At 33.0% G+C, this 24,804-nt stretch overlaps 1 protein-coding gene across 1 annotated transcript in view; it reads right to left on the bottom strand.

Annotated features, from left to right (window-relative positions):
* Positions 1-24,804, bottom strand: part of CDH11 (cadherin 11) — a 210,240-nt gene that overhangs the window by 4,219 nt on the left and 181,217 nt on the right. The window contains exons 8-11 of the mRNA XM_074286558.1: positions 23,671-23,924; positions 17,936-18,072; positions 17,138-17,271; positions 16,167-16,284 (exon numbers count right to left, since the gene is read on the bottom strand). Of these exons, the coding sequence (XP_074142659.1) occupies positions 16,167-16,284; positions 17,138-17,271; positions 17,936-18,072; positions 23,671-23,924 (643 nt within the window). The remainder of the gene's footprint in view (positions 1-16,166; positions 16,285-17,137; positions 17,272-17,935; positions 18,073-23,670; positions 23,925-24,804) is intronic.

Genomic DNA, 24,804 nt, shown 5'->3' with positions numbered 1-24,804 from the left:
TTTTATTATCAACACACTACTTTGGCCAACTCTCAAATGGTGTGCCAACTTAAATACTAATTAAAAACTATGGTTCTGTTTGTGGGATACCTATCACACAAGAAGAAATGAGTAATGAAACAGGACACTCCTGGATTCTTATCCTAGCTTAATACCTTATAATTGTGTGACTTTGATCAATCTCTGTGTGACCTCTTCAATTTTCTGAGCCTCTCTTTTTTTCTTTTTCATAGTGGAAATAGTAATTTTTACAGTACTTTTTTTTTTTTTTTAATAGGGACATTTTGTGGAAAGTTCTCTATAAAAGCAGCAGAGACAGCTAGGTGGCACAGTAGATTGGGTTAGAATCAGGAAGACCTCAGTTCATATACAATTTAAGATACTTATTTTATATATATATTTTATATATTTATTACAATATTTATATATTTATTAAATTATTTATATAATTCTGGGCAAGTAATTTAGCTTCTATTTACCTCTGTCATTTCCATGTAACAAAGTGTGAATATTTCCTTATTCCTCATCTACAAAATAGGGATAATCATAACATCTCTATTTTAAAGTGGTTGTGAGGATCAAATAAGATGATAATTATAAAGTATTTATCATGGTTTCTGGCACAAAGTGTCATTAAATATAAAATATTATTATTATTATTGTAGAAGTTCTATAAAATGTCTTATTTTAGTGAATTTTCTTTTTAATTTTAGGAATTTCTGCTTATTGGACCCTTTCTCATAAGGATAAAAAAAAAAGAATTAATGAAACAATAATTGTGTACCCAATTGTAAATGGCTGAACAGTGTCTGGTACACAATAAGCACTATATACACATTAGCTATTTTTAATTAAGCAGAAATGCCCAATATAAAAATCTTATCTGTTAAGGTATTAAATATTCTACCATGGTAACTTCCCTTTTCAAACTGCTCTTTCATGATGAAGAAAGATGCTTTGCTATCTCTTTAAGTTGTTTATGTTATAATAAACTTGGAAGATAAATTTATTCTTTTGCAACTTCTTATGAAAGATCTCTGTTCAATAAGAAGCTTTAATTATTCTGTGGAAAAACCTTCTATAAGTTCCAGGTGTTGATTTTTTCAGTCACAGTAATATATCTAATGCTATTTTTTACAATATATAACAAGAGAGTTTAATTAGAAGAACATTGGGCTGGGCATTCAAAAAGTTGGATTCTCCTCCTGTTTTTGCTACATATTCACTATGTGACTCACTAAAAGTAATTGCTCATCTCTAGGAGTCATTGCCCACATCAATAAAATGATGTATGACAGAAGAGCACTAACCTGGAAGTTGCAAGACCCCAGGATTTTAGTCCTGGCTTTCAAACTAATTAGCAGCATGGGGCATGTTTTTTAACCTCTCTTTCCTTCACTTTCCTCATATATAAAATGTAGATAATTGCACTTCCTAATTCCTAGGGCGACTAACTAATTATTTTTGTGTTATCTTTGCCACTAATTTCTTGTTAGTGAGTAAACCATAGGTAAATCAATTCTGGTGTCTTACCCTCAGTTTTCTTAGAGGTAAAATAAATAAGGTTTTTTAGTGGACTATTTTATGATTAATAATTTTATATAAAGAACTTTAGTTTTCACCATATTAAGTTCAGCAAAGAATTGAATGAGGCATAAAAAAGAATGTCATTCTTTTTTTTTAAATATTTTTTCTAAAATATGTAGAGAATTATCCAAAATATAAAGAGAATTGCAGTTTAGTTTTCATTTATCTCTTCATATATTGATTGAATGACTGATCAATTCATTAATTCAATCATTTATTTAGCAGATGACAAAATATCAATGTTGGCAAAAAAAAAAAAAAAAAAATCAGAGGTTATGTAGTTCATCCTGGGATGGAATAAAGGCCTTCTCTACATTATCTGAAGATACTCATTCATAATGTCATTAGTTTATAAATGTTATTCACCACTATATGTTAGGCAGGTGGACATTCAATTGCAAATAAGAGGGAGAGGGAAAGAGGAAAAAAATATTATTTCATTTGATCTTTACAGTAACTCTGAGAAATAGATTCTATCAGTATTTCCATCTTTCAACTGAGGCAGACAGAGGTTAAGTAGCTTTCTGAGATTCTTATAACTACTAGTGCCTAAGGCGGAATTTCTACTCAGGTCTTCCTGACTCCAGATTCAGTACTCTTTGTACTATACAGCTAGCTGCCTACAAACAAGACATACTTGCTTTATTTAAAGATTCTTGAACTTTATTACTATGACAGTTACTGTACAGTTAATTTCAAGATATAAAATAGTTCCAAATGGTAAATTCTGAAAGAAATACATTCCATTTATTTATAACCATGATATATATTGCTCTCTTTAGGTTTCTCTCTCATATTTTCCTGCATTGTTAATAATTGTAGAATTGGAGTTCATATTTGTATCATATTTTACACAACTCTTCAAAGTAACACTTTTTTTTTCTCATTGTAGCCTCCTACCAGCCAGGTCTCAAGGTTATATTGAGAGTTGTCATTTCCATGTAACAAAGTGTGAATATTTCATTATTCTTTTCTATGGGTGCTACTTTATTTCCATGTAACTTTCCATTATTTCTTGTGTGTAAATAATAATCATGGATGTGTCTGCACAATCAGTTATTGCCTAGACTTACAACACACCAACATGTGTCAATTTATAAATCTTTATGGAAATCATGTCTGTTAAAACTTGCCAGAATTGCATGCTTTCTTCAAATTGCCTAACTTGCTAGGTTTTCAAATAGTTTAAGAATTATACAGCTTAACATAAGAATAGGATGATGCTTATAGTAGATGCTTAATACATTTTGGTTTATTGCAGGGATGAGTTTGCCTCTCATTTTGAAGAAAAGGCAGTTGGTGATAAGAAAGGACTGGATTTGGCATCATAAGTCCTAAGTTTATCATTTGTCTGATCTGCTATTTTTTAAAAACAATAATTAATTTTGAAATAATAATGAGAAGAAAACAGAGGAGGTGGAAATAGAGGAGGGGAATGAAGGGAAGGAGGAAGACAAAGGAGAGAAAGAGGAAGAAGAGAGATGAGAAAAAAGGAGAAGAAAGAAGAGGAAGTGAGAAAAAATAGGAGGAAGAAGAAAACTCTAGAGCAGGTGGAAAAGAGGAGGAGGAGGAAGAGGAGGAAGGGAAGGAGAATACAGGAGAAGGATGAGGAAAAAGGGATAAAGGAGAAAAAAGAGAAGGAGAGCAGAAGGAGAAAAAGAAGAAGATGAGGAAGAGGAAGAAGATGATGAAAAGAATGAGGACAAAGATGAAGATGAAGAAGATAAGAAGGAAAGAAGATTTAAATGATATTTTAGGTTTGGTAAAGCACTTTATATCTCATTTGTTCCTCACAAAAAACCCTATGCAGCAAATGTTATCATTACTCCATTTTTCAAATAAGGAACATAAGTCTGAAAGAGGAGGATAAGGACTTGTTCTCAATGAGGCAGGATTCAAAATCTTGTCTCCCTAATTTCAAATCCAACATTTTATCTACTGTCCTGTTTATGTTTCTACCACCATGATCCTCAGTTTCCTCTTCTGTGAAAAGATGTTTGAATTTAACAAAATCATATGTGAATCATGAACTGCAAAGACTTAGTTTTCATGGAAAGATGAAGGATGAATAAATAGGAGTTTCTTTGTAGAGGCCAATACCAAAAGATATGTCAGTATTTCACTCTGCAAATGGAATATCATTTGGGATCCTTTATTTTTCATCTCCAGGCTTTTTTTTCTGGCTATTTCTTATGTCTGACTACTTTTCCTCATCTTCCTGTTGGTTTCCCTGGGTTCCAATTACCAGCTAAAATTCTATGTTTTTCAGAAAGCCTTTCACATCCCCTTTTATTTCTAGTGCCTTTTCTCAATTAAATATTTTCTATGAATTCTGCATACAGCTTGTTTGTACATATTTGTTTACCTGTTTCCCCCTCATTAAATTGTGAGCTCCTTGATGGCAGGGACTGACTTTTTCTTTTTTATCTCTATTGTTTAGCACATAACTGATATATAACAGGCACTGAAATTGTGTACTGACTGCCAGAATGAGATATATACATTTTGTAAATATGACCAATTAAAGAATTTGCTTTATTTGACCATTCATATTTGGTACAAGTTTTTTTTTTTTTTTTTCCCTGAATGTAGGGGAAGAGATTGGATGGCATAAAGATATATACTTGTCTTAGGAAAATATCAATTATAAACAGAATCTCGATGTTTCAGTCACAGAGAACAATAAACAGTCTATAAATTCTAGGGTCCACCAGCTAGTCATAGTAGAGTGGTTCTTTCAGGAAAACCTAAATCTAAGTTTCTAAGATGATTCCCCTCAGAAATTCTGATATTATCAAATCAAATGCTTTCAAAAGCATGAATTGATTAAATCATTCATAATTCTTGAGTAAAGGTTCTCAGTGTCCATTTATAATATCTGGTATAAAGCATAATTGTTGTTTTTTAAATACCAAGAAAAAAGCACATTATAAGCTGAATAACTCAATAGATAAAATTACCAAATTGGGTGATGGGACCAGAAACATTGGGGATGATGGGAATTAGAGACATAAAATGAAAGGAAAACAACACCAGACTTGAAGTGAAAATAGTTGAGTTCAAATTCAAGTTATTCTACCTACTAGTTATATCACCACTGACAAGTTAAATAATTCTTCAAGCTTCATATTCCTTATATATCAGATATACACTTATCATTTTACATGTATTAATATTAGTACTTGAAATAAATCTGGGGGAAAGTTAAGGCACATCAGTTTTGGAAATATGAAAAAATATATCTCTCAAACAAATAGCTATACTAACATATCACTATCATAACAGTTCTATATTATAACCAGATTACAGTCTAATGTTACTAGATCCATATTAGATATCTAACAATAACCTCAGTTCCTATTTCTGTCCTGGTGCCATTAATTCTTCTAAGATCCTCTCAGCTTATTTTCCCATTTGTAACCCAATTCTTACTCTAGAAATAACTATTCAGTATAATGTTGTTTTATTTAATACTGTGTTAGAAGAAATAATTAGACAATTTGAGTCCTTTTTTTGATATGTCAGCATTATTTGGAGGTTGACTGAATCCTCAAATATCACTCTAGCAGAGCACAAGTCCTGGTAAATTCTATTAAATGGAGCAGTTTTGCTTACAGCCATGGCAATGGACTGACTAGGTCACTGCTAACGTTTGTAAAACACAAAGGGATGGCTTTCCCCCCATATCATCCATTATTGCTTATCACAAACCTCTATTAAGATATGATTGTCTTAAAACCCATACTGAGGAAAAGAGTGCCCTCTTCTGTAAAATCAGATCTCTATTCTTACAGAGCACTGATGTAAGAATCCTTTGGATTTTCAACTTAAATGCTTGGCATTTTCCTAAAATAATAAACTACTAACAAGCAAATATACTCTAAAAAATATAGTTGCCTATATCAACTACCAGAAAAGAAAGTATAATCCTATATCTGGTTATTCTCTCTCTTCTACTCAATTATTTAAATAGAAACCATGAATTTGAAAAACTGAGACATCTAGATCTCTGCATATACATTTACATTGGTTTTCTGGAAAATTCTCATTAATGAGCTTCCCTTAGCTGGTGATGGGATAAAAATGTATTTTTTCCTAGCATGGGTAGGGAACAAGTCTAACTGTAACTTTATGAGAAGAAAGAAAGAGCTATAATTATCCTAAGGAAGAAAAAAAAAATATGGCAAGAGAGTCCAGAGGGAGGACTGTGCTTCTCCCCACTACTGTGGTACATAAATGAACTTCTTATAGAAAGGGCTAAAAGTATGAAGGGGTGGGGCACTGCCTGAGTGTTATAGGAGAGAGAGATATATATAGCCATTCATTTCTAGATATGATAGACTTTAATTGCTATCTTCTTTGGCCCCTATGATATCCTTAGTGGTAGTCCTGAGGTCTTAAAGGCTATGGTCAATAGAACATGATTCAATTCTTGTGAAACTAAAATGACATGAACGTTTCTTGTTCCAATATTTGCTTAGGTAAATTTAGGAAAATTAGGAAAATTTATCTCAGGAAGGTTGATCAGGAATGCATTGCAAAAGATACATGTGTTTTGGAGGTAGTACTTGGGGAGATTGCAATTAAGGAAGTTCCCATCTACTACAAATTCATGGATAGGTTTTAAAAGATTTAGTAGAAAATACAGCTATATGCATGCAATAATAGATCTTTAGAAAGTAGAACATACCAATACCAATGCTTAACATGGTAGTTAACAGTAAATGCTTTATGTAAACTTTTCATTCTTTTCACTTGTTTATTGATTTCATTTCAGTCAAAATAGATTATAATTAAGGTTCATCTTGGAGGGTAAGTTGGGGAAGATGATTTCAGTGGTCATTCTGATGACCTAAAATATTATATTGTAATTGCACACTAGTTTATCTCACATCTTTACATGCTCCCTAGAGTGAAGAAATCTTTTCTAGGAACAAAGTCTCAGTTCTAACATGGCAATCATCTGATTTCATTATCTTCTGTAGAGAAATCTGTGTTGGAGAAGAATTGCTCATTCTTCCCATCATCAAAAGGTGCTAACATACTCATTTTCTAAGGAAGCATATTGATACAGAAAATATTATTCTTTTCCCTCTTGTTTTCAGTCACATTTCACAGTACTCCCCTTCACATATGTCATATTACAGATAAACTCAACTGCCATCTGATCTCTGCCCACTCTCAACTCTATCTCAGTAAATGCTTTTGTTATTCAGTGATTTCAGTCATGTCTCACTCTTCGTGACCTTATTTGAGGTTTTCTTGGCAAAGATATTACCATTTCCTTCTCCTGACTGTTTTACAGAAGACCAAATTGAGGCAAACAAGGTAATGTGACTTGTCCAGAATCACACAACTAGTAAGCGTCTGAGGCTAGATTTGAACTCAGGGAGATGAGCCCTGACTCCAGTCCTGTAATTCTATGTTCTATGGAGCCAAGTAGCTACTTCTGTAGCCTTTTCCCCATATATAGTACAAGCACTGCTTCCTTTCTACCTCTTTCTTGTTTCTCTATTGATATCCTTCTCCTTCATTTTTGTATGCCCTCTGCTTTACACATAGAAGTTTGTGGATTTGAAATCAATATAGAATAAAGCAAGTGAAAGGAATTTTGTAGTTGATTTAATAGTTGATAAATGCTTTAATAAAATGTAAGCTTCAACACAAAGCATCACTCTACAACAACAAAGACCATATACAACAACATTGTTATTTTTACATTATCCAGACAATTACTATAATTTGGTCCTAAAAGGGACTTTAGAACTAAAGAATAAGTCTAAAAGATGATCAATTCACTCATTTTATAGATGAAAAAAATAGGCCTAGATAAATAAATGACTTGCCTAAGCTCCAATAATTAATGGTAGAAACTCCTTCTCTAGTCTTTATAATTTTTCTTCTAATCATCTAGAATTGTAAAGCTATGTTTTCTCGAGTCATTAGTAAGCTCAAGTTTGGTCAAACTTGCCAAGTTTTAAAAAACAAGTGGAATTATTCATTACGCCTGCATTCTATTTTTAATCACTATTTTTTAATTCCACTTGTAGATCTCTATAGTTTCCTTATATTGTTTTAAAACTTGGCACCATATCTAAATAATGCAGAGATAAAGAAGCTGATGCATGTGATCTTTGATGTTAGGGCAAAGTGACACTTTAAGTTGAAACTCAAGTTCATAAAATCTTTGCAGGCATTTGAGTATTATTTATTCAATACTTTGTGGAAGATAATTCAAGCCTCAGAGGAGTAGAAACAAACATAGTTTTCACGTTTTGGGAGGGATAAAATGAAATGTTTCCAGAAGAGGATCTCTAAGATTGTAAGGGTACTATAAATGAATAATTGTTTGAAGGAATAAGGGATATTTAGTCTACGGAAAAATAGATTTAGAGACTCATGATTGTGTTCTTTAAGCATTAATGGGAATGTCAAATGAGAATAGATTAGGATTAATTCAAATAATCCACAGGCCATTTTAAGAGTATAGTATATTATAAGAGTATATTGAAGATAGGAGAAATTGGGTTCAACACATAGAATAATTTCCAAAAAAATGGAGTCTAACCGACATGGCTTACATAAAGAAGTAGGAGGGTAGTCATGAAGGAAGGTCTTCCACTAGATATTAGATGATCATTCAAAAAGGAAAATAATGAGTGATATACTCACTCAGTGCTCAAAGCATATTGTCTCATATATAGCAGATGCTTAATAAATTAGAGACAGGGGGTGGCAAAATGAATAGAAAGGAGCACAGAGCCAGGAAGATCTTAGTTCAAATGTATTTTCAGATGCTTACTAGTTGTGTCACCTTGGATATATCACTTGAACTGTTAATTCATCTGTTTCCTCAAATATAAAATGGATAACAATAGCATCATCCTCTGAAAGTTGTTGTGAGGATCAAACGATATTTCTAAGCACTTAGCACAGTGACTGGAACATAGTAGTTGCCATATAAGTAGAGTTATTAATAAATACTGTTGAATGGTTAATTGAGGTGGCTTTTTATGTTTCTTCTAGCCTGGGATTCTTAATTTTTTTTTGCTGATTTAGAATTTATAAACATGTGTATGAGTATATAAAGATATGTGTATACAAAGATATATACACAGACACACACAAGCAGAATAAATTGTCACTGTTTAGTTAAGTCTTTTTCTTCATGACAACATTTAAAGCACTCTTACAAAGATACAAAGGGTTTGCCATGTGCTTCTCCAGATCATTTGCAGATTATGCTATTGAGGCAAACAGGATGAAGTGATTTTTCCAGGGATTATTCTGCAAGTGTTTGAGGCCATATTCGAATTCAGAAATATGAGTCTTCCTGATTTTAGGCTTAGTACTCTAGCCACTGTGCTTCCTAGCTGCCCTGGAATATGCATGCATACATACATAGATATACATGTGTGTATATACACTCAGGCACACATATATAATAGGAAACACATGTATATACATGTATGCATACATTCAGAATATATGAGTCTATTCATAACACATGTGTGTAGTATTGTATGTGTATATGAATACATGAACAGAGATATCATTGTTCTCAAAAGTTTGCCTTCCTACTTCATTCTTCAAAATAAATTCCATTACTCATAGGGTTAAGTTTGCCTTGCTTATTCAGTTACATGAGAGCATTTTAGAAAGAATTTTGGCTGAGTCCATACAGCAGAATCAAGCTTACCATGATTAGAATACTTGGCAACTATCTTTTTTTTCCCCCTAAATTGAGGACATCGTTTTTATGAGCAGCCTCAAATAGCATACTGAGATACTTCTGGTCTTCTGCTTGTATAATTTAAAGACAGCCAAGATGGTCTTGCAAAAGTTTATTTTAATTGCTCCAATATGGACAAGGATGTGTTGGCAGATCAAAATGGCAGATGTCTTTTAATGTTCTCCATTTTAGCTTATGTAAATAATTATGCTTTCTTTCTGCCTCTAATTCATTCCTGTAAATTGTCCCAGACAGAACACACAGGTTTCTTGGGACAGCCTGTAAACTGGGAAATGGCAACTACTTTGAAAGTGTTTTCAATCCAGAAATTAAGTCCATAACTAAGTTGGAATCTGTTTATTTTTTTCTGTTCTCCTATTTCTCAAGAATTTTCAGTGATTAATCAGTATTCACTAAATAACATTTGAACTCTATAAGCTGACATTTATGATCTACAAGTTTGTCTCAACTATTATCTACCTCAACTACCCTGGGAAAGTCCCTGACATTAAAAATCGGAAATCCCAGATTCCTATCCTGTCTTTGACTTTACCGTTATGACTTGGGACAAGGCATTTCCCCTCTTTTGGTTTCAGTTTACTCATCAGTAACACAAATTAATCTTTGATTAGAGTGTCTCTTATGTTCCTTCCAGTTATAAGTAAAATGATTCTTTAGTCTTTAGTCCTATTATGCCTGCTAGCTTTGATATGAATCTCATGTGGAAAATAGATCTCTACCAGAAATGGAAGAAAGGTTTTGTTGCTATTTTTGTTTGTTGGTTGTGTATGGAATTGATTATGAGACCTTGCTGTGCACATTACAGTACTGATTAAGAGTGTTTCCTTCTGAGGAACTAACTGACACCCTATAGGTACTATTGGGATAGGATATTTCCAAGTGCTATCTGGGCCAGGGAAGCAGACAAGAATGTCAGTGAGCCAATGTTCACTCTTTGGGAAAGTTTTCTGCTGATGTTCCCATATTTCACTTGTATAAGAACAAATGAACCAGAAATAAAAACAAACCATGATTTATGCTCTATATGTAAGCAATGAGCCTCTGACATATGTATTAAAAGTATCTTTGCCTAAATAAAGTTTTGTCCCATAATTAGTAGACATCATTTTTTTTCATATACATTCTCATTCCATTCTCACAAAGTGAGACAATCATAATATGCTTTATACTCTTATTTTCCCAACTGGCTTTGATAGTAGAGTTCAGTATCCTGTCTCTGATGATAAAAATGAATAGACTCAGAACAAGATAGGTCATGGAGGAGGGACCCAGTTGTCTAAATGGGACTTAATCATAATTCCTAGTCTATGACATAACTCATAGATCTGGGAGGGGCTTTGGAGGTCATCTAGTTAAATTCTCCCATTTTCCCATTTAGGCTCAAGGAGATTAGGTGTCTTGCCTATGGTCATATAATAGTTAAAATATAAAGACTGACATTAATATCAAGAGAAGAATTAAGCCTAAACAATGTTAAGGAGGAATATGAAATGTCTGCCAAATAACTATGAAAAAAAGAAAATTAAGAACCAATCTTTATTCTTGTTGACTTTCACAGAAAATATTGAAAGTTAAGAATTGGAAGATATCTGAAAATATAATAGTTTGAATAACATAAAGCTGAATCAACACTATTAAAGATAGAAGGAGACTAGATTATATGCAAAAAAGAATAGTATCTTACTATCCTAGGATGTTAACTGGAAAGGAATTTAGAACATGGCATATTATAGTTAAAAGGGAAAATAAAACACAGTATCAGAGTGGAAGGGTACCTGGACATCAACCATCAAAAATTTACAAGTTGTTGATTTATGATACTTGGACAAAATAAAAAAAAAAAAAAAAAAAAAACAACAAACAAAAAAAACTTCTTAAACTTCAAGAATCTCTATTCTCTACTGTGAGGAGCAATGTCATTTGGTTTAGTAGAACAAATAGAGGAATGGAAGTCAGGAAACTCATTAAGTAGTTATATGACTTTTTTTTTTTTAACTCACTGAGGCTCAGCCTCATTTTCCTCATCAATCAAATTAGATCTATTTATCACCAAGTCTTATGAGTTCAAATGAGATAACAGACATAAAAAGACCCTTGACAAGAATAATGGCTTTAAACATTGTTTGCGGTTCTTTGGACATATTCCAGCTTATTAATATCCCTCTTAAATACAGGAAGCACATCAATGAAGAAAGTATTTTAGAAATGATCTGATCAGGAAAGAAGACATTGAAGACAGGAGTGCTATCTAATTCTGAAGCCCATCCTTCTGTGTCTGACACTTAAGGTCACATCTGCTTTATTAAATCTGACTGTTTGCCATTGAACTAGATTAAGCTTTCAGCCTAATTTATTGATCCACCAGCGAGATGACGTATCTTCCCCAATGTGGAAAGGAAATTCATGTCTAGATCTCATGATTAGTCATTGGAATACTTGCTTCATTACAACATCCTGCCTCAGTATTATAAAAAATGTGTATCCTGCCTTCGTTACCATCTTCATCATCATCCTCCTCCTCATCATCATCTTATGCTTTATATATGTTATCTCATTTGATGCTCAAAGCAACTGAAAGGAAGATAAGATTACTATCTGAATTTACAGAAAGAAAACAGAAAGCTTGAGAGATTTCTCTTATTCTCAGGTTCATTAGTATCTAAGGCAAGATCTGAATTCTTTTCTTTCTGACACCAAGTCTAGTATTTTACCCAGTTTATCACTTAGCTACCTCTAAAAGATTACCATTTGGGGGGATGTCATAAAAACTACCATTTTTCAGAGAAATTATAACAGCAGAAAGGTAACAACTGGGAAATCAGGGAGACCTGAGCTCTTCCTTCTTCTCCTCCTCCTCCTTCTCTTCTCTCCTTGTCCTTTTCCTTCTCCTTCTCCTTTTCCTCCTCCTCCTTTTTTTCCTCCTTCTCCTCCTCTCTCTCTTGCTTCTGTTCCTCCTTTCTTCCTCCTCCTCCTGCTTCTTATTATTATTATTTTGGTTGTGGTTGTATTAGCTTTGTAAACATAGATAAGTCACTTCGCTTATAACTCTCTAAAAGCAGTGTAGTTGTTGTCCTTTAAATGTAAATGGACTTTTCATTCCTGGAGTCCCTTGCACTGGTAAAAATCAAGCCTGCCTTTTTTGGTTTTTTGTTTTGTTTTGTTTTTGTTTTTGTTTTAAAATAGCTTACTAGTGCTCTGTACTTTCTTCACAACTACACTGTGGAGGACACTGTATAAATATCACCAACTCATTTTATAAAGGACATTAAAGTTCAGAGTTCATGGCCTTCTACAAGAACTGCTACTTCAGCTCCCTAGGTCAACACACTCACTTTACAGATGAGGATATTGAGGTACAGATAGTCATAGTCCAAGCAAACAACTTGTCCAAGTTTGCACAAGTAGGAAGTGTCAATTGAATTTAAAAGGAAAAAAAAATGCTTTAGACACTTAGAATAGTCATCATAATAGCAGATCAAGGAATTCTCACAACTATTCTTCTGTATAAGACAACAGTCTTCTGACCCAGAAGCCATGCTCTTTCTACAGTCCAAAGCTATTCCTACATGACTTTCCTATAGTCCTATAGCCAATAAGTGTCAGGTCTAGATCTTGAAGTAGGTTCTTCTTGCCTCTTGTTCAGAGCTGTTTCCATTATGTTAAAAGTAGAGTTCCTTACCTCTTCAGTTCCATACACATACATTTAAAAATATGATTGCATGAAGGTTTTGCATAGAGAAGAGGCATCTAAGTGTTCTACTCTGATTCTCTCCACTGATCCTTCTTTGGAGATTAGTATCAAGAACAGTACAAGATTAAATAGAGAATGGAGAGAAGAGGGATTTGGTGCAGGGAAAATAAAAAGGCCTGTATGCATTAAAATGGCTTTGCTCTCTTATTTTTCAAGATACCAAATGCTTATGTAGAATTTAGGCAAGCACAATGCTGTTTATTTACATGGTATAATGGGAGTAAACACTCAGCAAGGAAGGGACAGGATGCGCTAGCTCAGCATGAGCTAACCCATTATCTTATGTTTTCAATGGGAAACAGTCAGTACAGAGAAGCTTGATAGCAAAGTTGTCTATGAATAAGATGGAAAATGTGATTACTTCTTTAGGATTACTGCAATATGTAATTACTTCGAGAAGCCCAGTCAAAAGGAACTCTCTTAAATGATAATTATAGAACTATATTCACTTTCAAGCTCTGTAATAACACCAGACATTAGAGTTTTCATTAATGGTTTGCCACAGTTAATAAAGTCATTTTTCTTTTAAAAATTATAAAAATAAAAACTCACCTAGCAATTCCCACAAAATGGAGTTTCTAGTTTAGGATTACCATATTTATAAGCAAAAGGGAGGCAAAGATAAAATACTGAGTGATTTAAACACTCAATATATAACAATACATAACAGGGTTTGATTTTTATTTTAAGATGTGACAAAAATATAAACAAAAACTAATTCCTATAGAAAATTAACAACAAAAACTCAAATTTTGAGTTTCAAAATGCTCAAAACCCTATAAAGTAAATAGTGATTAGTGTTGCTCATAAAGAAACTGGACCTGGAGAGTGACAGTATTGAATTATAAAACCTAGTTTAATTCAGACCTAAACAGAGATAATACCTCCAAACTCCCCAGGCAGATGGAAAACATTTGGATTATTTCTAAAGGTTTTCCAAAAAAAGACACTCATTCTAGTATTTCACTTTTGCATATATGATTGCTAGGAGTTTTTGGTATTTTTTTCCTTCTTATTGAATTGAAATCTTTCTCTTTATAATATCTACTCTTCCCTTCTAGTTCTTATCCCTAGGACCAAATAGAACAAATACAGCCCTTAAACTAGGTTAACATATGTATTCTCATTTACTAGAACAAGTGTTTTAAATACTTAGTATAGTATTCGGAATAAAAGCAGACCAAGAAACTCTCATAAATTAGCCAGTCTATTCTTTGGTAAAATGATTAATGAGATGACTTGCTTTGGTAAAGACATTTTGCTTTGTAGAATATTACAAGTACTTAGTAGGAAAGATAAAATACATATGAGACATAGAACATCCACAAAGGACACGAAATAGATAAAGAAACAGAAAAACCACTTCTTGTAAGCTGATGTGAGATGGTTTCACACATCCAGGCTAGTGATCATTAAGATTTATATCCTCAACAATCTTTAGTGTCAATGGAGACAGCATTACAGATGTGTTCTGCTTAAAGTAAATTCAATGTAGAAATAAAATCCAGAAGTACCAAACTGATCATTGAAAAAGGTTGATTATTTATGTTTTTATAATGGTGTTCACTTTACATCAGGAATCACTTCAGATATAGATATAAATATTCACATACATATATATATAAACATACATATACATTATATATATATATATATACATACATTATATATATATATATATATATATATATATATATATATATATATATATATATATATATATATATATATATATATATATATATAAAGTCGAACATCTCCTGTACACTCTACAACTAACCTAATTCAAACTTAACTACTCATAATCATCATAATAATCCCTTGCACTAGAGTAATGATTTCTAATTACATGAGGTTTTGGTATCAAATTTAATGATAACAATATTAATAAATAATTTTATATGTTGGTTTAAAGTAATGTTTTATAAATATTAAATAACATGTTTATTTTCACATCATTTTAGGAGATAGGTGTATTATTATCCCTGCTTGACACATTAGCAAATTGAGGCAGGTAAAGGTTAAGTGGCTAGCTCAGATAACAAAGTATTGCAGGGTTTGAACTCATGTCTTGCAGACAGCAAGTACACATCTCTATTCACTATATCATCTAGCTTTTTTAGATTATCTAAAATTTCTGTGAAGAAGGGAAGGTGTTATTAATCCTCACCACTTACAAACAACCCTCTATTTTGTATTTAATAAAATGTAATTATAATTTTTTCTAAATTCATGAAGCCAGTTAATAACAGAGACGAAGGATTTAAAAAAAACAGTATAGGAAGTTATTCATGGAACATCCTAAGAAATCTCTTTTCTAATAATTTATAACTGAATGAAGGTGACCTTCTAAGCACCATCAATGCATCATAGTCTTTGGCAAGTCTTGCTAACCTGGAAAACCCTCAAAAATGGGTCCAAAGATGGAATGGTGTCTGTCATTTGGAGATCTGCCTAGCTAAGTGCATAAAGCCTCTCACCAGAAGGTTGGCCACCAGGTAAGAATGTTTATTCGTTTATTTATTTATTCACTATTTGGCCACAGCAACCAAGAATCACAGAAGCTCAGCACTGGAAGAGACCCAAGACATTATGTAAACCAAGTCATATATAAATAGAAATTCCTTCTATAATATTCCTGCCCAGTGGTTTATGGATTCAAAGAGAATAAATCTAGTACTTTTTTTTTTTCCCCCAAAAGGTAACTCTTCACACTTTTGAAGAAAGTCTCCATGTATTTCCATCTTCTCTTTTTAGGCTAAACTTCCCTATAAATTCATGACACTGATTACTATGGCAGAGCCAGGGGCTATAATTGGTACAAGAAGAAGGTATGCTGAAAATGAGGAAATCATATCTCTTTTTGTATTGACTTATTTAAAGATGAGTCATTCATTTCTAGGCCCCATGCTTTTAGGCGAGATTTTTGTTTTGTTTTGTTTTTTCAGATGAGAGATTGAAGTTTTGTGAGGAGAAAAAATTATTTAAGTACTCTACAACATAAGAGTCATTTCATATCTTTTGGGGAGGGCTATAAGATATAGAATACTAATATAATTGAACTTTGACACAAACCTCTGTTATCTCGGACTGTAAAATTTGGGTTATGGACAATTTCAGGAGGTAAACTGAAGAGAAATCTTGGTCCATTGGCTGTGTCATCCTTGTCATCAGCACTAATGGAAACTATTGGCTGTTAAAAGAAAAAAAAAATAGTAAATTACTTAAAGTTCTTTGAATACTAGTTCCCTTACCCCCATCCACTAAGGAACAAGTCATGTTTAGAGAACAGATCACTTGTTGAATTTTACTAGGTTCTCATTTATTTTAAGTCTTACCAAATTCAATGTTTTTAAATGGAATCACATATCAGATACAGAAGAAACCGAAAGACCATCTATTTCACCCTATACTCCTTGCCCCCAATCCAATTAAAGAATCACTTCTATGATATCTCTTAAAGATATCTTCTCCTTAAAGAATTCCAATAATATGGTCCTTCTTATCACATGGGTCATGCATCTTCATCAAGATCTAATTATAAGGAAGCCTTCTTTATACTGAAGTGAAACTTAATTCTTTGTAACTTTTCAGTCTTGCCCTCTAGATCTTCACAGAGTAAGCCTCGTTTCTTCTTCACATGATGGTCTTTCATAAATTCAACAAATATCACACTTCCCTCAAGACTTCTTCTCTATAGGATAAAATTCCCTAAAATCCTTCAATTAGTCTAAGAATGATGTAATTTTGAATGTCCTTATTATTTTTATTATATCCTTTTAGATACCTTAAAGCTTGTCCACACAGATATTTCAATGTGGAATCCAAAATAATACCTTAGACATAATCTGATCAGGAAACAAATGAGTAAATTCACCATCTCTCTTTTATTGAACATCTCTTTTGCAAATGAGAAATGTTGTTGATGGATTAACTAAGTTTCAGAATCCCTACTCTTTCTAATAAAGAAAGGAAATAAAAATAACCAACAAACCCTATCAAAGAACTTCTTTCATCTTTGTTCAATAACTTGATGTAAAATATACCTGATTAGAAACAGGTTTTGTCTGGTCACTCTCACAAATAAAGCCTTCATATGGGGCTGCAAATTTGGGAGCATTATCATTGACATCAATAACTCTAATGGCAACTGGGACTTTAGCTTCCTGGTGTCGATTGTCTGGAAGAAAAAAATATATACACAATTAAGAGAAAGGGAGGTGTCTCCAGGCGCTTCCTTAAGGGTTTTCCATAAATTTACCACATAGTCAACCCCAATGATGTGTCATTTAGACAATATATAATAAGAGTTGTCATCTAAAAGGGTTGGTGTAGGCTATGAATAAAAGAATTCTAAACTTCAATTTAGGAATAATTAAATAATCTCATCCTTTTGCCATGGTGGCTATTTGATGAAGACTTTCAATTCCAAAAAAGAGAGATCCTCTTTTCATATAGTTCATGACCCTTATTTAGACTCCTAAAGTATGCTGATTGAATGATCCAGGAGTGATTCTAGGTTTGACAGGTTCATATTTGGGAATAAGACATCAAAATTTTATCTAGAATATTAGAAGATTAAACTTTGAGATTGTATCACCTCAGGGACAATTAACTGCCAAGTTTGTGCCATTTCTGCCAGCAGAAAAGAGATAATTTCTTTGTATACCAGTTCCCTTATCCTTATCCACTAAGGAACAAGGGTGAAAAGCATGTTTAGGACTGAGAAAACTTTTAATGCTAGCTATGTTTATATTTTTGTACACAAAAAATGGTGCATAGATATGCATAGAAATATAATCCTCATTAAAGATCATTCAAAAACTCTTAAAAAGAATACTTACGGAATTCAGTTGCAAAGACAGAAATGTTGAGCCAGGCTGTTTCCTCCCTGTCAAGAGGTTTTGTGGTTTTAATAAAACCATCTTCTTGACCAATACTGAAATATCTGTCGAGGTCAGTGTGCCGATCAATTGAATATCTAAGCAGAAGACAAATTAAGATTTTAAATATGCCATATCCCAGGCTACTTAATGTGTTTGAACTTCCTTAGATTTAATTTAACTTTTCAGATTATTACTTTAGTATCATGAGTGATACTATATGTGTGTGTATGTATACTATAGACACTTTAAGAGCATCTATAGAACATTCATATCTTATATCGAATTGTAAGAGATATTAGAAGTAGAATGTTAGAATAGGAATAAATCTTAGAATATAAAATAGAAGAACTAGAAAGCATTTCAGAAATTGTATAATACCTCTCTCCAACTACAGAGAAGAAAGCCACTTCAGAGAAGTGATATGACCTGAATTTTAGCCAGCTATGAAATTCAATTCAATTCAATTTGATAAACATCTGTAAATGTCCTAATGTATTTAAAGTATTATTCTAGGTTCTGAGGGGGGGAAAGTTTATACATAGTTTATGTCCTCAGAATGCTTAAAATCTATGTAGCTTCCCTTTTTCCTCCATCTTTATATATATATATATATATATATATATATATATATATATATATATATATATATATATATATATATATATATATATATGTATGTCTATAGAAAATATGTAGCATTAAAGCTACCTCTATAACACTGAAAGAAAATGATATGACATATTTGATTGAGAACTGCAACGAATAATTGCATATTTCTCCATATTTACTACATCTATCCATCACCTGAATATTTATGAAGATGATTTTAGAAAACAAGTTTATCTAAGTCCTCAACTACTCAGAAAATCACAAATTCTACTGCTTTTGCCAGCTCCTAGCATACGGCACATTAAATAATTTCAAATTTATCTAAATTTATCTCTCAGGCTTCATTATGGCCTTAAAATCAATCTCCTTATCTTTATTCATTTTGAGATGCTAACAAAATTTTATGCTAATGCTATTTAATTTCAGACCTATTCATGTAGTTCACTTCTGAAGAGGAATGAGCCCATGAATAGTGTCAGATGGCTCTAAATCTAGCTACTCTGCTTACCTACTATTCAGAATCTCGGCCAATAATTACTGTGTTATTGAAATCGTTGAAAACCTGATCTCTTTAGACCTCAGTTTCTCCATCTGTAAAATGAAGAGATAAAACTAGCTAATGTCTTAAGAGCCCTTCCAACTCTAACATTCTATATTTTGTAGTCAAGCAGTTTATATCATGAAGAGCTTTTCAATTCTAATAACTGATGTACTACTATGAAAACATCTATTACACCCTCATTAATGCCCTGGAAACTTTATATCCCTAAATAAAATTTTCAATGAACTGATTATGGACTCTCTGTCTTATCAGTTCAGCTACACAGGTTTTCCTAGAAAGAAGCCCCAATACAGTTTTAAATTCACTAAACTTTAATTTTATTAAAATATAAAATGACACTGGGGTTTTTGAGACAGCCTGCATTTTACCAATACTAGATTATATTTATGTAATATTTATTCATGATAAGCACATGGTGAGTTAGGGGTTTATAGCTATCTCTTTAGCCATTTCATAGATCAGGAAACTCAAACCCAGAGTAAGTATCTTTTCTCTGACACCTCAACTAGAAAATTTCAGAGTCGGGAATGAATCCAGATCTCCTGACTCAGTTAGTGCTTTTTTATTTTTTTAATCTACTTTATCACACTACCTCTCTAGCAATCTGTGATCTAATATTCCTTCCAGTTCTGAAATGCTAGGATACTGTGATTCAAAGGGAGGTGTTTGGCCCACGTTCATTTTGAATTTAGATGCCACACTTGGCTAGAAAACCTGAGAGTAAGCTGCAGAATCTAAATGGATAAAGAAGTGAACTGGGTCACAAAACACTCTTTCATATTGTTTCCCTACAATAGTTCTCAGGAAAAGGCCATTAATAGACTTATTGGATGAATTATTCATTCCCTAAAAATAGTTGACAGTGCTGGCCCTTGAAGGAAAATGAGAATAGGAAAGCTGCATCCGAAAGGACTCTTTATTGAACTCTGAGAACCAAGGTATCAATCAATACATTTCTATAGCTCGAAGGAGTATATTGGAAAAAATGTTATAGGACAGGATCTCTGCCCTTAAGGAGCTGACAGTCTAGTGGAAAGAAATGAGGTATGAATACATAAAGAAGAGGGTCAGATGCTGAGCAAAATAAGCAGAACCAGGAATCCATTGTACACAATAACAGCAAGATTGTGCATGATCGACTATGACAGACTTGGTTCTTCTCAGCAGTTCAGTGATCCAAGGCAATCCAAATTAACTTTAGATAGAAAATGCCATCTGCATCCTGAGAAAGAACTATGGAGAATGACTGTAAATCAAGACATTCTATGTTAACTTCCTTTATTCTTTTTCTTCTGTTTTTTCCTCTTGTGGTTTTTTCCTTTTGTTCTGATTTTTTCTCTCACAATATGATTCTTAAGTGAATATATAAAAATGAATGTACAAATATAACCAAAAATTTTGTTTTACATGTAACTGGAGAAAAATAAAAATTAAAAAGAATGGGGTCAAAGTGTCTGAAGTGAAAAAATTGTGGGTTTGGAGTTTCAGTTTTGATGATTGTCTAAGTAATTGATTTCACCTCATTTCACTGATTTCACCACTGATCATTTCATCAGACATATCATATCAGAGCGATACAATAAAGTCAGTAAGGAATAGAGAGATGTGACAAGGGTAGAAGAATATAGGCAATCATACAAAGAAATAAATAGCTTCAGAGATTAAGAAGTTTTATGTAGAGAGGAGTATCCTGAAGGGAAGTTCCATGAAGAACCTCTAAAGGGAGACATGGATTCCAGTGCCAGGAATTACGAGCTAGCCCTCCACACTTTCCCTTTGGATAGATACTTCACTACCCTCCTATGGCAAAATTGGGCTTTGAGGTTTTAGGGATATCATGTATATTGACAGAGAAGTTTTGGGGGGAATATTTTGTACTAAATCTTGTTATTTTAGTAAATGCCTTTGCTAAAGGATGAATAAGTCTATTTTTTTTTTTTTATTGTTTAGGAGAAGCACACTATAGAATACTCAGAAATCACATTAGTTATCATGGCCCTCCACACAGTTATTCACTGATTTAGGGATAGCGACCACCTCTGGAGTTCCAGATGTGGGCATGTGTGAGGAATACTCCAGAGGGCATGTTACATACACTTGTGTTCTGTCAAGGTTCATCTTAATTGCTTCTTCTCATTCCTAAGAAACTAACTTGTAAATGTTGTCTAATATCTGAAATTATTTTGTATTTATTTGTCTGAATACATGTTATATTTCCTAAATAGATTGTAGGTTGTTTGATATTGAGGGTTAGTTTGTATTTGCCTTTCTATTCCCAGTGTTTTATATAAAACACAACAGGAATAGAGATTTAGAACTGAAAGAGAATTGAGTCAAGGAAAATGAAGATATAGATAATGAGACTAGGACCCAGAGAAAGATTAATTGACTTGAGCATAGATGGAAGAATGAATATCCAAACAGGTATTTTGATGCCTTCCCACTGAGATACAGCACTTTCCCAGTGAATAGGTACTCAATACATATTACTTGAATTGAAGAATCAATTTTAATGGAAGCCATAATATCGCTACAGTAATATTAAGCCAGTTATTTGACATCACAGTGAGGAAACATCTAGAAATTCAATTCAATCCACGATTGAACTTGGATTGTTAATTGCAATACACAAAAAGATGGAAGGGGTATGCACAATTATAATTATAGAAATTGTGAAAAGAAGTGATTATGCAGAACCTGACCCAAGTAATTAGGAACATAACCAAAGAATCCCAGCTTTGAATGGAATCTCAGCCCTTATCTAGTACAACCTACATCTGAACAATATCCCTTTCTACAACAGTCCTGTAAGTGATCATTCAACCCCAACTTATCCCCTTCAGTGATTAGGGACTCAATTCTTCCTAACTATTATCCCCTTCTCCAATCCCCCAGTCCTGATTATTTCCCTTTTACTCCAAATATATGTTGGACTGACGTGTCTTTCCACAACTTTTATTCATAAGCCTGCTTTTTGGGAACAAGGGGAGCAAGTAGAGTACTTCAAAAAATATTTGAAGAAAAGGCATGCTCCCCAATAAGTCTTTTCTTTGTATGTCATGGTATTTTTACCAAGGGAAAATTGGTTTGAAAGATCACATGGTTAAAAGTGAAAAGTTCTTTAAAGGGGTGAGAGTGACTGATGGATTATCCCATGCTTTTAGGCAAAGGGAGATGAATATCTGCTCAATTAGAAAAAAACTCCTTCTAAGGCGATTTTAGCATGCATATATTGCAATCCATATTTTTATGCCCACTTTTTTTTTCCTTAGGTGTGATTTGCACCCTCTTTTTTACATTGTAACATCATTTTCTGGATTGCAAATTAAAACTGGCTTCATGCAGAGGATTTTAAAGATCCTTCTCAGCCTTCTCTATCTTTAATAACCCTCATCTCCTTAAGCAAGCCTGTTAATTTTCATATTCAAACTTTAATCATTTATTTCTCTATTTTGGTCTTTTTCCAACTTTCCAATTAACCATTTATATACACACTGAATCTATATCTTTAACATAACCATAATCAAATCAATATCCAACAAAATAATTGTTGTTCTTTTTACTAAAACAAATTCCATTTCAAGTTTGCTTTCTTAAAGAATAGAGGTGTAGAAAAACGGTTTACTTTTATTTTTATTTTTTGTTCTTTGTTGTTCCTCACCCCAGTACTTTTGCATGTATTATTATAAATATCATCATTCCTTGATTAGGCATCAGATAACTTCAGAAGATATTACCATTCTACATTTCCTGACTTGCCCTCTACTAATCGTATTCATGCATTTTATAACTAAATTAATTTAGAAACCAAAAAAATCCGGATCTGTGCTTTTGTTGATTTCTGTGCTAATTCTAATTATGACAATGCCCTATTTTTTATTTGTTCATTGACTTTTTAAGAATTATTTAAAATTTAAACAAATTTATCACTTGTTTGTTTTAAGTAACATGTGATTCTTTCCCTTTTGTAATGATCATCTCCTATTCAAAGCTCATACAAGACTTTGTACCTTTATGGTGACCTTATTAAAAACTGTGCATTATAATTACCTATTCTAGTGCCTCATCTTCTATATAGTGTGTAGGATCAATTAGGAAGGACTGTGTCTTGGCTTGTGTTTATAACTCCATCATCTCCCAATTCATTCTTTTTCATGGAGTAGGCACTCAATAAAATGCCTCTATGAATTGAATTTTGTTCATTGGAGCCCTGAAGGCCAGATGGGCAAGTTTTATCTTTCCCGTTCTCACTACTAAAGATGATTCCAAAGAAACAGTTAAATTTCTTGATTGTAGTCACTCTCAAAAAGGCTCAATTAGTATTAGAATTAGATGTCATATCACCTAAGTCTTAGACCAATATTCCCATACTTGCTTGCTTTGTGCTTGGAATCCATTTCTCCCCAAAATATATATATTTACACAAGCCCAATTATTGCCACTCTCTCTTGAAACAATAATTCCCAAATCATTTGCCAATGCTCAGTATACTGAGATTGCAAACTTTAAGGCACACTCATACCTGATGGGGCTGCCGGCAGCATCAGGGTCTTTGGCATGGACTCTACCAACAATAGTACCAGCAGCCGCATTTTCTTGAACTTCATGAATATAACTGGGTGCTAAAAACATTGGCGGCTCATCAGCATCTTCCACAGCGATCTTCACTGTTACCGTGTCTTTGAATGGGCCATTGCTGATGAACTTAGGGTCAATGTGAACATTTGCAGCCTCCACCTTTAGACTGTAAGCTTTTTTGGTTTCAAAATCTACAGGCTGGTAAGAGAAAGAACACCATCCATCATTGCATCAGAGAATGCTGGCACTAGAAGGAAGTTTAGAAATGATTTAAACAAGGTACCTCATTTTATAGATGAGAAAAATGGGGTCATTAAAGACATGCGCTTTACATCCAAGCAAATATCAGAGTTAAAGTTTCCATCTCCAATATACCTTCCATTATATTACCATCTGATTAAGGGATTGACTTTAAGAGGAAATATATTCTGAACTAAACAGAATGTTTTCTTGGGTTGTGAATATACACATAGCTGTATTGATAGATATAGACACATATATCTATATCTCCACACACAAATATGTATGATACTTTTTGGTATCATCTTCTCAATACGTAGCTTTTGAAACTATTTACCCTTTCTCTTTGCTGTTTTCATGATAATGAATTCCTCTGGTTCTTTTATCCATGTATTGTTTCCTTTTCTGGTAGCATAGGGGGCTGTATTATAGTATGTGTAGATAGATACTTTGAGTATCTTTGAGTAGATAAATCTTAGGGTTCTATCTTATGCTTTCTTTTCTTTTTGTACTTCTCCTTCCTTGGTGACCTTATCAGCTTCCATGGGCTCAGTTACCATTTCTATGTAGCTGATCTCTCAAATATTTAAATCTAGGCCTCATGTCTCTACTGAACTGTAATTATACATAAATTGTTGGCTGAACATCCACAGCTGGATGTGCCAAAGGAACCTCAAATTAAACATGTCAAAACCTGTCTTTTCACTACTAACTGCTGACTACCCCCTCAAAAACACTTCTTTACCAATACGTTTTTTTCTAATTTTATTTTTGAGGTCATAATCATTTTTCCAATTACTTAAATTCATAACCTCAGAGTCATCCTGAACTTGTCATT

This window comes from Sminthopsis crassicaudata, chromosome 2 (genome assembly GCF_048593235.1).
Source record: "Sminthopsis crassicaudata isolate SCR6 chromosome 2, ASM4859323v1, whole genome shotgun sequence".
NCBI classification, from domain to species: Eukaryota; Metazoa; Chordata; class Mammalia; order Dasyuromorphia; family Dasyuridae; genus Sminthopsis; species Sminthopsis crassicaudata.
Note: the sequence above shows the minus strand (reverse complement) of the source record. Positions and strands in the feature narration are given on the sequence as shown.